Below are 16762 nucleotides of genomic sequence, written 5' to 3' on the forward strand. Positions count from 1 at the left end.
GCCTCAACAATATGATTGCCACTGAGACCTCAAACAATAGTTGTCTTCAATTTTCATATTGCATAAATGGTCCTATCTCAATGTTCCAATGTTGTTGAGTTGTGTATGAGAATTTGGGTTCAATACCAAAAGACTTTCTTAGAAACAAGGGCCTGCCCAATGTTTGTTTGTTTGTTTGTTTGTTTGTGTGTGTGTGTGTGTGTGTGTGTGTGTGTGTGAGAGAGAGAGAGAGAGAGAGAGAGAGAGAGAGAGAGAGAGAGAGAGAGAGAATTTTAACGTTGTAGGAGACTATCCCAAGAGACCTTAAAGATCTATCCAAAGAGAGAGAGAGAGAGAGAGAGAGAGAGAGAGAGAGAGAGAAGAGAATTTTAACATCATAGGAGACTATCCCAAGAAACCTTAAAGATCTATCCAAAGAGAGAGAGAGAGAGAGAGAGAGAGAGAGAGAGAGAGAGAAGAAGAGAATTTTAACGTCGTACGAGACTATCCCAAGAGACCTTAAAGATCTATCCGAAGAGGAAGAGAGAGAGAGAGAAGGGTTTTTTAACATCGTAGGAGATTATCCCAAGCGACCTTAAAGATATATCCGAAGAGGAAGAGAGAGAGAAGAAGAAGAGTTTTTTAACGTCGTAGGAAACTATCCCAAGAGAACTTAAACATCTATCCGATGAGGCAAGTTGAACTCAAGACCTATTATTCGAGAGGGAAATGGCATAACCAATCTACCACACTTGGGTGATAAGAAGAAGGAGAAGAATAAGAGAGGGGAGAGAGTTTTGCATGGTAGGAACAATCCCCTCAAAGATCGATCTGACGAGTCTTGAACATTTTTTGCTGTGAGAGAGAGAGAGAGAGAGAGAGAGAGAGAGCTTTTAGAGAGAAAAAGGAAGAGAGAACTCAATTGCCTTTGAGACGCATGGCTTACACTGATTATTCAGAACCATTACAAATGAGGGGATATTTCACCCTGCACACCAGCTCTCGGTGAAAACCAGAAAACCTTCCTTGAGATACTTTTGGTGCTTAAGAGTCTCCAATCAAAGAGATTGCCTTGTATTCATGAACAGTGCTCTTAATGGCTTCTTCTACAGGTAGCCTCTCCATGCTCGAGGCCCCATAGAAGCCATGAACCCCTGTGGTTTTTTGCAGAACAAATGCGGCTTCTTTCGGTCCCGAGATCGGCCCTAAAATTAACACAAATCCAGAATCTTACATCCTTTTCGACTAATTTCGAGCATATTTGATCAAGACAGGCTAATCTTCTTACCTCCATGACACAAAACTATCACATCTGGATTGATTTGATGAGCAGCGTCCGCAATTTTCTGAACTAGCACAACACTATCTTCTAGTGATAGAGCAGTTTGGGCACCAATGGATCCCGAGGTAGTCAAGCCCATATGTGCAACGATAATGTCCGCACCCACTTGTGCCATTGCAGTGGATTCAGCCTCATTGAAAGCATAAGGAGTAGTGAGAAAGCCCATATCATGTGCTCTCTGTATCATCTCCACTTCCAATCTACAAAACTGCACACAATAAACACCACATCCGAAAACAGAACTACCACATGTCTCACACTACTCAATGGCTTCCAAAAAGATAAATTCAGACAGACATGGTGCAAGGAAACTCTAAAGAGAAGAAAACGCTAAATGAAAGGTAGCTTTTCACATAGGAATTTTGATGAACACATACAGAACTCGATTGCGATACAAAAAGTAAAATAAAGAAGGATCTGTTTAACAGACAACCCAAAAAGCCAATTACCCGAATCCCATGCCTGTCTCCTCTAGGTTCTGTCGGAATTTTCCATCAATGAGGCCCACAGTTGGGAAGTTCTGGACACCTGAAAATCCCAAAGCCTCAAGCTCCTTCAAGAACCTATCCATGCGCCTGAATGGATCCGATGCACATACGCCTGCAAGAACTGGAGTTTTCTTGACAACCTGTAGAAAGCATAGTAATAATGAGTTGCTATTTTCGGCTCTTAATTATTTCCTTGGGACACATCTCGGCCATTGGCATTGCAATACAGAGAATTCTGAGAACAAAGATAATTATCGTATAAATCCTTACCGGTAACACTTCATCTGCCATTTCTATGACTACGCCATTTGCATCCTTAAACGGCATGAGACCAGACAAAGACCCTCTTCCACCCATTCGAAACCTCCCAGAATTGTATATAACAATCAGGTCAACACCACCTTCCTCCTCAAACTTGGCTGAAATGCCAGTCCCTGCACCAGCTCCTATGATGGGGACACGACTTGCAATCTGCTTCCGTAGTTTATCAAGAATCGACTGTCGCAGCTTCACAGTCTCTATCAACACATAACCGGCTACTTGTCGACATTGTGATTCCCATGTAAACTTCCAACTTCTAATATTGCACATGATGAATTAATGGACCTGCTTTTCTTCTTGTTTACCGCTAGCTTAAGACGATCAATCATTCACTCATAGTCGGCAACACAGGATAAGAAAATATTAAGAGAATTGAGTTTTAAGCCATGAAATTTCAACCATGAACAATGTTCAGATAATGCTGCAAGCAGCTAGTTGTGGCTCTGAGCTAAATAGCATGCAATTCAAGACTCTAAAGAATGATATTGAAGAATCTCTACATTAGATATTTGTACTATCAGCATGTGACATTAAAAGCACAACCTTTTTGGAACACTGACCTGGCCTTGCATTCAAGGAGATTGCAGGTACTTTTGGCTGTCCATTACTCATTGACTTGTGCTGAATAGGAGCCTCATAATTACGTGAATTACCACTACTTGGCAACAACTGTGAAGGAAAGATTTCCAAAAACTCCTTTGACAGCGCCTCCGCAAACTCTATATCATTTATGTGGTGAGGAAGCCTCCTAACCTAAAAACAAGAACAGATCTGACTTCATCTTTTGTGTGTCAGAGAAGGCTCTATCTTTCGAAGGCAGAATCAGCTTTACGGTCTCTACCAGCAAAACCTTAATCATGTTATCCTCAGATTTAGCCTCTTGTAATCCTCCAAGTTTGCAGATGAAGATACTCCTAAGAAATTTGAAGTTGTGATAATTACCTGTCTTTGAGGGGTTTGCTTGATACAGCTTTCAAGCTCCTCCAAAAGAGCGGCAGTGGCACTTTCATCATTAAAAGGGTTTCCACTACCATCCAGTGCTGATATGCCCTTATCTGGTAGAAGAACCCGAACCGGTGCATTTGACAAGTTTATCTTTTTTGCAATAAACTGTGCAGCTGCCTTGTTTTCTTCTACTGTCGTTCTCATCAATGTGACCTGCATAGACAAAGTGGATATGTCAACAGCATGTAACTAATAATCTTTAACATACATGGGTAAAATTATTGAACAATGGCAAGCCCTTGTTCTCTATCATTGTAGTCCCTCAGTGTTATGTAAAACGTTGGTTATTCGGTGTTTGCTTGTCTGACTATGTTATTCCATGTCCAGTCTCTTGTAGTTCCTCATTGTTACCTAGAATGTTGGTTATTTAGTACTTGCTCAGCTTACATAAATCTGTTCTTTAACTTCCAGTCTGTTCATGTGTAGCGTGTAAGGTAGCCACATTTAACTACTTCCATGTCCAGTCTCTTGTAGTTCCTCATTGTTACCTAGAATGTTGGTTATTTAGTACTTGCTCAGCTTACATAAATCTGTTCTTTAACTTCCAGTCTGTTCATGTGGAGCTAAAAGCCAATTTCTCCCAAAAATACGTCTTCATGACACCCAAACATAATACAAAAGCCTAAATTTGATGAATAAAATCGAACGTATGTTCAACTTCATATGAGAAACAATCTGATGGATTTACAGATCGATTCTATAACACAATGGATTTGAGGATCACTTTGTATGAGAAGCATTCTGATGGATTTAATGATCATTGCTATAACACCATAGACTTAGGGATCAATTCCATAACACCTATGAATTATCACCATATAAAGAAGATGATGACTCATTGCTACTCCCACAATCACCCCCTCCTAGAGCTCTCTCCCGCCTTTGCCGATTGCCCACCCCCCCCCCCTTCCTCTTGCACCTCTCCCCACCCTTCAGTGCTTGCCGCCCCCTACTCCACCTACCATTCACGCACCTCCCCCTCCCATGCACATTTTCTTCCTCCTCTTGCTTGCCCCTCTTATTCTCGCGGCTGCATCTGACAGGTGCAACGGAATTGAAATGGTGAAGACCTAGGTTTTACACTTCCACATTCCTTTACTTCTTTCCTTGAGTTAGTGATTCCTTTTTATCTTGAATGATGGTTCCTTTTACCTTTCCCTAAGAAAGGGAATGAGAGAGTGCAATAGAGATGTCTAGAGAGAGAGAGAGAAAGAGATAGGAGAGGAGAACGACACCCGATGGGGTCCCAACCAACCCTCTCAAGGGCCCCCCACACAGTTGCCGATGTGGTATTTGCTTTTGATTGCGTAAATGGAATGTACACGCATGCAGCACCTCAAGTGCAGACTCTACTGACTTGAATGATGACTGTCGTCGCAGTAACTCCTCAAGACGGGGCACCTCCAAGGTTGATTTGATACACCTTTGGAACCTTCTCGATGTGGGATTGCGGATGGCCACCAAGGGGTGGCTGAAAACTGAAAACGCTGGCTGATCTGTTGCTAATATGCAAGCGCTAGGGGCTGAAATTGAGATCGCTAGCTGATGGACTGAAAAACGCTAGGGCTGATCTGTCCCACAACTCTGGCAGCTCTCTAGCGCTAGTGCAATCTGCAAGTGAGTAGAGATGCTAGGCAGTTTGCTCCCTTTATAGGTGAGAAATTGGACTTATGAATTTATTTAGGCTTAGGTAGGGAAATCCGTCCACCAGACCCAACAAATAAATCATATAAATGATTTACTAAAAAGTTAGTGAGGGAAGTTCAGTTTGGGTGAAATTGTCGCACATCTACCCACGCAAGAATCCGATCGACGAGGGGTATGGCTCGTTGGATTCCTCTAACCTAGAACTACATGCACGTCGTGCCAGATGCCCACTGTAGTGTGACAACAACTGTCAAAACGTGTGTACAAACAGTTTATGCAAGAGGTTTCCAAAATTGGAAAACCTAATCTAATGGACTCGTCCGAACATGCAGATCTTGTGAACAGGCTCACAAAATTGCTGGTACTAGTCCTCCTAGGATTCTCGACACTCCTATCTAGGAAGAAGGGGAAAGCTACCTCTGGAAGTCGATGAAGCATGTCCACGTGGCACGGAGAGCCATGTGCACGTGACATCCCCTCCTGCTTAAGATGAGGTACGGGTACTGATCTGCATGGCCTCCTTGTATGAGGCAAGCAAATCTGGGTAGTCGGTGAAAAATTCCTCGTCCACGCAAGCCGCTTCATGTGTCCTTGTAGTGCGGATAATGTGTCGTGCTCTCTACAGTGGGTGGTCCTCAGTGCAATGTGCGTGACAATCTCACTCAAACAGACTGAAAAGAAAGGAAACAATAGACATCAACAGAGCTCACAAAGGCACAACAGCAGACCAGAACATATGACTCCACTATCTCAAAGACTGATACAGACTCTGGCGTGGCAGCACACTCAGCTCCAGCCTAGGACTCACAGGTACAATGGGGGTGTCGAGGCTCAGATGTGCCGAGATGGTGAAGACGTGCTCTGTGTATAGACTCTATCAAGACGACTACGTGAAGATGTGAAAAAGATGATGACAATGACCCAACGGCCCATAAATGTCAGCCACCTAAGCCAATCTCCAAAGTGAGTGGTGGTGGTGACCTGGCCACGATGTCCACTAGACCACCGTTCGTATCCTGCCACGTGTCACTGCCCAGCCCAACCCAGAGAGTCCGTCCAGTGTGAACCAGACTAGACCAACTGTAAGAGTCCGTCCAGTGTGAACCAGACCAGACCAACTGTACTAACTGAGTGTCCTGTGAAAGTGACACTGTAGCCTGCTACAGGTTGCTCGCCACAAGATCGCTCACCGTCTCGGTGAGAGGAAATACTGAAAAAACTGTGAAAGAAAACCATTAGTTGTACATCTTTCTTGAAGCAAGTTCTAGGCCGAAAAGTGGAGTTTAAACACATTGCACTGCTTGCAAACGTTTTAAGCCTTTGAATAGGCGGGACCTAGTATGATTGCATAATCCAAGAATCCCAATTGGCAAAACAGAATAAAGCTCCACAGCAAAGAGGCAACCAGGTGAATTTTTGAAAGCCACAAGGAAACAGCCAAAAGGCTCTTAAACTTGCTCGTTTGTTTTAAGCCTCATCTCCACCATGCTTCTCTTGGTCAAAGAGGGCAATCTCAAGCTCATGCGGATCATCAGGGATCTCGAACAAGAAGCTTTCGTTCCAAACTGGGCGTTTCCCACTATCCTTCACAATTTTGCTTTTCTGCTTTTGCTCCCCGATAGACAGCACGGCATAAGGATCTGATTTGCCGAGGAATTCGACATCCTTGAGGTCATGGCCCTTGATGAGCTCGATTTCGACAGTACCCTCAGGCATGGTGAAGGCGGGGAGGGTAGAAAAAGCAGTGGAAAGGCAGAAATAGCAAGCAAAAGCACAGAGTAAAGGAGCGAGAAGCAAAGAAATGACACAGATCAAACAAGCAGAAGGGAAAGCCGACAATGAGTGTGAGTGGTTTGCGATGGTGAGGAGAGGGGGGGGGGCAAGAGCTCGTGAGAGGGGACAAGGGGATGTGAGGGGGAGGGTAGGGGCGAGGGCTGGTGAGGGGGTGGGTAGGGGTGAGGGAGAGAGAGGGGGCCGAGAGCTGGTGAGAGGGGGCGAGGGGGTGTGAGGGGGAGGGTAGGGGCAAGGGGGAAAGGGTAGGGGCGAGGGCTGGTGAGGGGGAGGGCAGCGTAACCGCGAAACGTTTCAGACCCGAAACGTTTCACCCCGAAATGTTTCACCCTAGGCTAAGGCCTCACTGAAACGTCAGACCGAAACGCCAATTTTGTGTATATATAGTGTTATGTATAGACAAAATAGGTGTTCACATTGCAGTGAGTAGAGACACATGCTACGTTAACCTTGAAATAGCTATACATAATAAATAAATAACTATTTAATGCCCAAATTCTCAAAATGGATTTTTTTAAAAAAGGCGTTTCACTCCAGGCGTTTCACCCTGCAAGTGAAACGTTTCGGCCGTTTCACCCGTTTCACGTTTCAGGCCTGCTGAAACGCGTTTCGCGGTTTCGCTGGGGGAGGGTAGGGACGAGGTGTCACCAGGAGGTGTATTTTTCTTGTTGTCTTTCGTAAATAAGTACTAGATATTTTTATTTATTTTATTTTTACTTGTTTTCCCCGGAACCCTTGAAAAGGTGCAAGTGTACATTGCATGGCTAGTGTGAAACGGCCGCTGAATAGGTTTCTCATAGCGGGAGTCTGGGTCGGTCAGTCTGGGACTGGTCGGGCCAGTTAGCACTGAATTCTGATGAGTATGGAAGCCTGTGCGCGCCAAATAAAATCTGGGCCACTCGGAAAGTCACTTACAACTTTATAAGTCAGTGGGAACTACAGAATTAACTCAAAAGGGGCAAACTGGACACATGGCGGCTCCAGGCAATTTTGCCATTTCCAGCATGAAGAGGGGGCGCCCACTTTGAGAGAGGAGGCTGATTTTTTATCATAAGTGAGCTACAGTGTGTGTGTGAGTAGTGGGTGCAGGTCTACAGCTTTAATGGAAAGCTTGCCTTCTCCACTGTCTCATGTAGCGCGATGACTTGCTCTCGTGCATCTCTCTCTCCCCTTTGGCACATATGGTAATGCCCCACTAGTTGGGCTACTCAGTTGAACATGTACAGTTCTGGGGGTTTATGCGCGTTTGCCAAGGTAAGAGCCTTCTGAACAAGAACCAGATTAGCTAATTGCTAATCCCCCACAGGTACGCACAGTTCCATCGCGAAAGATTGTGAGTTCGGAGAGCTTTCTCGCGTGAAAACTCGTCCAATTCACAGGGGAACTGTCCCATTGCGTGCGGGAGCCCTTGGGATACGCGTAGGCGTGTTCGCTCCGCTAAAAACGATCCGAAACAGCGAATTACAGCCTGCTGTGTTTTTCTGCAGGTTTAGGGTTTCGCACCTAAACTGCAAGGGAACACCGGGGGAGCCTCATGAGAGCCTTGTGATGCGTATACAGGCTTTTGGGCACCCGGCAGTGAAAAACAGGGAATTACAGCCCGCTGAAATTCTGTGACAGCTCACTAGAAAGCTTCCAGATAGCGAGGGAATCCGTCCTAGACAGGTGCTTTTGACCTACAGGGGTTTTTGTGCCGTTATGCTGCCAAAATCAGGTCGAAAACCTGCGTTTTCAGCCCTCGCCAGGTTTGGACAGCTTTGTGAAAGCTTGTGCGAAGTGGTCGGATCGTCTATCTTAATTTGAATAAAGAAATACCGAAAGGGGCGCCAGTCTTTGGGGCCTACAGGGTGTCAGTCTCGTGTGTGTAGTGACATTCTAGTCGCTGGAGGCAACTGTGTTCTCTTTCCTTCTCAATGCTCTGTGTAAAGTTAACAGGTAATTGAAATAGTACCGCCCTCTACGTTGTACAGGCTGGTTATATGGTTCCATCGACGGGATAGTCACTTTTTCTTCAAAAAGTGCAGCGTGGATTGTTGTGGGTGAAAGCAACACAGAGCTTGTCGTTATGGCAGAGAAGAGAGACCAAGTACCTGAAGAGGGATCTTCCTCACATGGCACGGAGAAAGTTCCTTCAACTCTTCAAGAAGAGGACAGGTTGTTTAGAACTCAATTGCGTTGCTGCATGGACATGTTTCAGCAGTTGGCTAACAACCCAAGGATGCAGGAGTTCTTACAGGCTCCGACACAGGGTTTTCAGCCTCCTACATAGGGCATGACTGAGCCGTTGCAAGAAAAGGAGATTTCCAATGCGCAGAGGACTCATGATGCTCGAGGGAAAGCCCATGTGGTTGAGCAACTAGCGGTGTCCAATGATCCAAAGCAACTTGCTTTAGCTGGACAGGAACCGTTTGTGAATGGTCAAGGGAGCAATGAACAGGCTATGCGTCAGACCCTTCCATTACCTAATACTTATCTTGGTTATTTTGGAGGTGGTTCAGTGTTTCAAGCTATGGCTGGACCTTCCACAGGTTATATGCCAGGGAATGTGTTCGGGACAATGCAAACAGGCATGGGTAACCCAATGTACGCGAACATGGATGTCCAACCAGGTTTTCAGGGTGCCTATGGCCAGTTTCGAGTGCTTGGAACACAATTTGGTATGGCTGGTTTTTCGCAGCCATACGTACAAAATGCAGATATGACAGGGAAAACAGTTCATGCGAGTGCTGGAATGAACACTCATGGAGCACCACTGTTACAGGCACCTGTTTATGATAATGTGGCTCCTTTGAGTCAGCCTAAGGATTACAAGGAAGGTGGGCAGGGAGTGAAGTTTGAAACTTTCAGAGGAACGGAGGATCAATTGAAGGCTTTGACCTTCATACAGCAGTTCGATACAGCTTATGCTGGAGGAAACTTCACGGAATCTTCAAAGATACGCAAGGCTGCCACTTTCTTGAAAGGGAATGCGCTTCAATGGTGGACCGCATTGTTGAACCAGGGTCAAGCCCCAACAACGTGGGTCCAATTCAAACAGCTTTTTGCGCCTGCATGGTTGACGAACACTTTTGAAGTGGATGTGATGACAGAATGGCACAAGTTGAATGCTAAACAGTGTGCGAACTTGGAAGAGTACAATAAACAGTTTTGGGCCGCACTGTTGCCAGTCACCTCTTACAGGTTTGTGCCATTGTCAGAACAAATTGAGAAGTACTGTTGCGGATTGCCCAAGAAAATCAGGGACTACTGCACAAAGACTACTGTCATGAATATGTTTCAGTTGATAGAGAATGCAAGAGTGGCCAATAATCTGTCGAAGGGAGATTCCGATGGATTTAATAGCCACAAGAAAGGGTCCCAGGGCAAACAGTTTTCAGCCAAGGGCAATGTTGCAGCAAAGCCTTCTGAGCCTCCCACAAAGAAGCCCTCCACTGAAGAAGGTGATACGTCCAAGAAGCGGTCTAAGTCTTCTTCGGGACGAGGACAAGGACAAAAGAGGCATTTTTCTGGCAAAACTTTTGAAGAACGGAAAGCTCTTAGGGAGGCCAAGAAATGCTACATTTGTGAACAGGAAGGACATTTTGCAAATGAATGCCCACAGAAGAAGTCGCAGGATAAGGATGACAAGTCAGACCATAAAGGGAAGAAGCCAAAGCCAAGTGCAGGACTTGTTCCAGATTTGGTTGGAGACCAGCCAAACACAGATGCCACAGAGCTGTGCAGAGCTTGGGGCAAAATTAGAGACCAGACAGTGCTGGTTTTCTTTGATCCAGGAGCCCGTGCAAACTTCATGTCACCAGAATTGGCATCAAAGTTGGGCATTCGTGCAGAGGAGATGGGTATGACAGGGGAAGCAGGTTTGGCATGCCCAAGTCATTCAGAGCCCGTTACTCCCATTTTGGGGAAGCTTCGTCTGCACATTCAGAGTTATGTCGATGCGGACGAGTTTCATATTATGCCACTTGAGGGCTGTGATGTGTTACTGGGTATCCCATGGTGTTACAGGTTGCATGCTATGGTGGATACTTACAACAAAAAGATTACCCTTGTACATAGAGGAAAGACTCATGTCCTTGATGTAAAGCTTAAAGGCGAGTCTAATCCAGTTGTTTCTGCTTCTGCTATTTCATCTGTAATAAAGAATCATCTTTCTGCGTACTTGATCTTTGCAAAAGAAGTACCTCAAGTTGTATCTAATTTGTCTACCTTAGATAAAGACAGGTCAACTTTTTTGAGTGGTTTCAGTGATTGTTTTTCAGACTCTTTGCCAGGGGAGTTACCTCCTGAGAGACCCGAGGATCATACCATAGATCTTGTGCCAGGTTCTTGTCCACCGAATAGACCACCATACAGGGTTAGTGCAGCCCAGCAGAAAGAGATTATGAGTCAGGTCAACGAGCTTTTAGAGAAGGGGCTGATTCAGCCCAGTTCATCCCCTTTTTGTTCGCCTGTACTCTTAGTGCACAAGAAGGATGGTTCATGGCGCATGTGCATTGACTATCGCGCCCTGAATAAGAATACCATCAAGAACAGGTTCCCCATACCGAGGATAGATGACATTCTTGATCGGCTTGAGGGAGCGTCATTGTTTACAAGAATAGACCTAAAGAGTGGGTACCATCAGATACGCATTAGACCAGAAGATGTCTATAAGACTGCGTTCAGGACAACATTTGATCTCTATGAGTTTCTTGTTATGCCATTTGGTCTCACAAATGCTCCTGCCACGTTTAATAGAATGATGGACAGAATTTTTAGACCACATAGAAACTTCGTGGGTACCTTCTTTGATGACATGATTGTCTATTCGAAGTCTGAAGAGGAGCATAGGGATCACTTGACTGCAGTTTTCAATGAGTTACGTAAGAACAAGCTACTTATTAATGCGAAGAAGAGTGAATTCTTTTTGCAAGAGATTCACTTCCTTGGGCACATTGTTTCAAAGGATGGGGTACGCATGGATCCCGCCAAAGTGGAAGCAATTAGGTCATGGCTAGACTTGAAGTCCGTACATGACATTCGAAGCTTTCTAGTCTTATGTTCCTACTACAGGAGGTTCATCCGAAATTTTGCTGAGATTGCTTCTCCACTCCATGCACTACAAGGAAAAGGAGTTACTTTCAAGTGGACAGCCAAGGAAATTTTAGCGTTCAAACACTTGAAAGAGAAGCTGACTTCAGATCCGGTAATCATTTTGCCAGATCTTTCAAAACCTTTTGTGGTTCAGTGTGATGCGTGTGGCCATAGTCTTGGTGCAGTTCTAATGCAGAATGGCCGAGTAGTCGCATATGAGAGCAGAATTCTTTTGAAGACTGAAAGAAACTTGCAAGTCTATGAGAAAGAATTGTTGGCAGTAATTCATGCTCTCACTAGTTGGAAACACTATCTGCTAGGGGCTGATTTTGTTGTCCAAACGGATCATCAAACCTTGCGATATTTTCTCACACAGACGAAGTTGTCTGAGAAGCACATGCGATGGGCAAACATCTTGTCAATGTTCCATTTTCAGATTGTGCATGTGCAAGGGAAAAAGAACGTGGTGGCTGATGCGTTGTCACGAAAGCCCCAAATTTCAGCAGTGTCAATTCCGTACCATTGTGAACTAGACGAAATGAAGACACAATATGCTGAAGATTCAGATTTTGCAAGGATCTATGACCAGCTTGTTGATGGGCAACATCATGAGCACTATATGCTTAAGAATGACTTTCTCATGATGCATGGAAAGTTATGCGTTACTAAACAGTTACGGCCAAAGATTTTGATGGAAAGTCATTCTCCACCTTATGCTGGGCATCGTGGAATTGATGCGACAGTGAAAGGGGTTGAGGCATTCTTCTATTGGCCAGCTTTACGTCAAGATGTTGACACATTTGTAAGATCATGCTTCGTATGCCAAAAAGTCAAATTTGACAGACAAAAGCAACCGGGATTGTTGCAGCCATTGCCGATCCCAGATAGGCCATGGGAAAGCATAGCAATGGACTTTATCTTTGATCTTCCAAGGACGCAAACAGGCAATGATGGGATTTGGACTATCATTTGTAGGTTCAGTAAGCAGGCCCATTTCATTCCTGTGAGGAAGAAGATAAAGCCAGAACACATGGTCAAGATATTCATGAGCAATATCTTTAAATATCACGGGATGCCTCAGTCAATTGTCAGTGACAGGGATCCACGTATGACGAGTCTTTTCTGGAAGGCATTGTTTGAGAACATGGGCACTACGCTAAAGTTCTCTTCTTCGTTTCATCCGCAAACTGATGGACAGTCAGAAGAGGCAAATTCTACTGTTTTGGACCTGCTCAAATGTTATGTGTCAGAGCACAAGGCAACTTGGGAACACCATCTTCCATTTGTTGAATATGCTTACAATAACACTGTGCATACGTCAACAGGTAAGGCACCATTTGAGATAGTGGAAGGAGGGAAGAAAGTCCCGCCCATTTTGCAGACTAAGGACAAGATTTTTGAGGTAGACAAGTGTGTGCAAGATATGGATGAAACATACAGGAAGATAAAGATTGCTCTTGAGAAGACTCAGGCTAAGCAAAAGAAAGCTGCTGATCGTCACCGTCGTGAACTTGTATTTTCACTTGGTGATTGGGTGCTTTTGCGCTTTGAAAAGGCCAGGTTAAGGAAAAGGAAAGGCAAGGAACGCTTGTTTCCTAAGCTCAGTATGCGATATTATGGTCCTTTTCAGATTTCAGAAAAGATCAGCGATGTAGCTTACAGATTAAAGCTACCAGAAGGCTGGAAAATACATAATGCTTTTCATGTCAGCCTTCTAAGACCCTTTGTTGGTGATGTGCCAGAGAATATGCTTGATGAGGAACAACCCGAAGTCGAAGAATTGGATGAAATCCTTGTTCCTGAACAGATATTGGCACATAAAGAAAGAAAGGTTAAGAGGAAAGGTTGCAAGACGCTATTTGGTGAAGTTCAAGAACTATCCATCGTTGGATGCCAAATGGATGGAAGAGTCTGAATTGGTTGATTCACCTCAGCTATTGCAATTGTATCTTGAAGCCTTTCAGATGGAACCCATAGTGACTTGATGTAGCCTTTTTGGAGCAACGCAAGAGCATGGTTCATGATGCTCAAGAGAGTAGCTAAGCAATTGTATCTACTCTTTCCATACAGAATTTAGCTAGAGAAGTTTGTGCTTCAGAGTACACTAGAAGGCTTCTATGCTTGATATATGTGTCGTAGCCAGGTTGGTGGGATTGTTTAATCGTCCAACGCTACATTTCCGGAAGCATGTATATCTTGGATTCCCATCATAGAATATATGTGATATCATGAGATACTGCATGTATTATTGGCATGCAAGAGAGGTCGCTTGCAGTATTTCAAGGGTGAGGTGTGTCACCAGGAGGTGTATTTTTCCTGTTGTCTTTCGTAAATAAGTACTAGATATTTTTATTTATTTTATTTTTACTTGTTTTCCCCGGAACCCTTGAAAAGGTGCAAGTGGACATTGCATGGCCAGTGTGGACACAACTATCATCATGAGCAAGACAGCTATCATGATCTTGGAATTCATCTTGCAGGACGGGCTCTGTGAAGGGAGTTTGGTAGACACAGAAGAGAGCTTTGTTCTGGTCGGAGAAGCAGACGCCAAAGGTGTTGATGTTTGAGGGGGGGTGAACTCCTGTAGAGGGGATTTCTTACTGCTTCTATGCTTCTTCATAGGCTCGGGTGGCTCATTAGGTTTAGTTACCATGGAAACATTTGAAGAGGGTGTACCTTCAGGTAAAGAGTGAATAGAGACTCCATAACAAGGCATAGATTTGGTAGCCTCCAACCACTCCAGTAGATCTTCGTCTGACCCTTCAGGTGTAGTAGGCTGTTCTTGTTCAGGGTTGGTTTCCATTGACAAAGAAACTTGCTGCGCCACTGGATCCATACCTGCTAAGAGAATGGGTTGCATCTGAGAGCCAGAAGTATGTATCCACATTGCGTCGTTTCCCCAATCATGAAGTGCTTTAGTGTGTCGCAGCCATGGTCTTCCAATGAGCAAGGGAAATCCGCCCTCAACCTGGGGAAGACGAACCACAACAAAATCCAAGTTAAAAGTAAAGTCTTGTACCTGCAGAGGCACATTGTCCACTATGCCCACTGGGTAGACTATCCGCTGGTCGGCCAATGTAGCTGTGAAGGGAGCAGGGCGAGTAGGCTGTAGACCTAGAGCTAACATAGTGAACTCGGGCATTAGGTTGATGCCAGATCCACCATCCACTATCACTCCTGAGAATTGGCGACCCAAAACGGACACTGTCAAGCGAGGGCTTCTATAAACAGTGAGTGGAGCAGCGGGATTGGATATCGTATAGGACTCTGATGGTCGCACTGGGAGGTGCCCGCCACTAGGACCTGCTCCAGGATAAAGTGACTGAATAACAACAAGGGTGTCACTTCTAAAATTTGCATCTAGTCGCAGCATGTCATAGAGGGACACTTGTTGGAAAGTGTTCTTCAAGACTGTCTCTGCTGTAAGCTTCTCTTTTTCTACCTGTTGTTCCTCTGGTACCTTGATCTTCTGTAGATCGGAAACTGCTTCCAAGAAAGCTTCATCAATATCGGATAGCAAAGATTTGGATTCTCTCATGGCACTGGGGGATGGCTTGTTAACAGCTGCAGGCAGGGTATCCACTAGTGTGAGAATGTGTGGGGGAGTTGAACTTGATGGAATGCTAAGACCGAGAGCGGCTCTCTGGGCCCGCGTGAGGACGCGCGATGGCTCCTCTGCCAACTGTGGCGGCTTATTTTGAGGGGTAACCACGTGGGTAGAAGGGGGCGGCTGAGAAACGGTGCTCACTGCTATCAAATTGAACTTGGGAAAGGCAAACTCATTCTGGCTTTGACTTGAGCTCGAAGCTGTGGATGCATGAAGTTTAGGGCAATCCTTATTGTAGTGATCCTTCGTTTCAGGGCAATGACGACAAGGAGGGGACCCTTCTGATAGGGGGCATTTGCTTTGATAATGCCCATATTCCCCGCATTTGTAGCACAAAATGGGCCGATTCAAAGGGCGAGTCGAAGGGCGAGGTGGTCCTTGCTCCTGGTGCATTGAGTTGGAGGTGGAGGCATAGAAGCTTTGAGGTGATGAGGGAGCATGGGTATGATAAAAGCTGTGAGACGGAAAAGTACTTGGCATACCTTGCATAGGAGGGGCTGTCAGCAAAGGTGGCATATGGTGTGGATGGCCACAAGGAGAAACCATGTTGGATGCAGGTGCTGGCCCTTGTTGAAGAGTAGGACCAAGACTTTGCTGTATTTATCGCAATCCGTTGAGGTAGTAACAGTCCTTGTCCTCATGTCCAGATTTTTCACAGAAGTGGTAGTAAACCCAAAGGGGGCATTCCTATGGAGGGTGCCCTGGAGAGCGGCATGAGCTACACCAAACAGTAGCCTTAGTCTCTTGCTGACCCTTGAGCTCTTCTAGCTCGCGCTTGATCTGTTCCAATGCCTCGTGATGTGGAGGCGTCTCCTGTCTAAGAGAGAAGGACCTCTCCTCTTGAAGTACTCGCTGTAACTTTAGGGCTTCCAGTTCCCTGCGTAAAGAAGTTAAAGGATCAGAAGGACTTTCCAAAAACACAGAGGGGGTCTCTATGTGAGGGGGGTTGGAGAACAGCTTCCTAGCCCCCTCTATCCTTGTAGCAACTGCGATGAACTCCTCCAGAGTGGCGTCGGGTCGAAGACTCTCTCGTAGTTTTTGCTGAGAAGTTTTGGGAAGCGCCTTCTCTACCCACTTCTTAACCATAAATTCACCTGGTTGCTGGGGAAGCTTGGCAACCAGAGACTTGGTTTTCATCATAAGTTCTGCAAAAGTCTCCTCTGGCTGGAGCACTATGTTGGCCAACTCATCCAACACCTTCTCCTGGTAGTCACCTGGCCTGAAAGCTGCACAGAACTATTGTCTTAAGGCTGCCCAAGTTGCAAAACGGTTTTTTGCAAACTGGCTGTACCATTTGTCTGCTAAGCCATCCAAGGTGGATGGAAAGAGTACCAAATAAGCATCTTCCCTGTTAAGACCACGACTCCTACAGAGAGATACAAACCTCCTTGCATGGTCGTCAGCATCTTTTGAAGAGAGTCCTTTGAATGTAGGGAACTTGATGTTTACCTTAGCCAAAACGCTAGCCAACGGCTCCATGGCCCCTTGCTGAGCCTGTTGCTTAGTAGC

At 45.3% G+C, this 16762-nt stretch overlaps 1 protein-coding gene across 1 annotated transcript in view; it reads right to left on the reverse strand.

The window, feature by feature from the left end:
• Positions 1–870: 870 nt before the first annotated feature.
• The window catches only part of LOC147419649 (TIM-barrel signal transduction protein), a 78988-nt gene continuing 63096 nt past the window's right edge, over positions 871–16762 (reverse strand). Inside the window, exons 4-9 of the mRNA XM_086505642.1 lie at positions 3073–3288; positions 2691–2883; positions 2080–2327; positions 1771–1949; positions 1268–1521; positions 871–1184 (exon numbers count right to left, since the gene is read on the reverse strand). Coding sequence (XP_086361768.1) covers positions 1024–1184; positions 1268–1521; positions 1771–1949; positions 2080–2327; positions 2691–2883; positions 3073–3288 — 1251 coding nt within the window. The 3' untranslated portion in view covers positions 871–1023. The remainder of the gene's footprint in view (positions 1185–1267; positions 1522–1770; positions 1950–2079; positions 2328–2690; positions 2884–3072; positions 3289–16762) is intronic.

Source organism: Adiantum capillus-veneris, chromosome 29 (genome assembly GCF_014529385.1).
Source record: "Adiantum capillus-veneris isolate H3 chromosome 29, ASM1452938v2, whole genome shotgun sequence".
Taxonomy (NCBI): Eukaryota; Viridiplantae; Streptophyta; class Polypodiopsida; order Polypodiales; family Pteridaceae; genus Adiantum; species Adiantum capillus-veneris.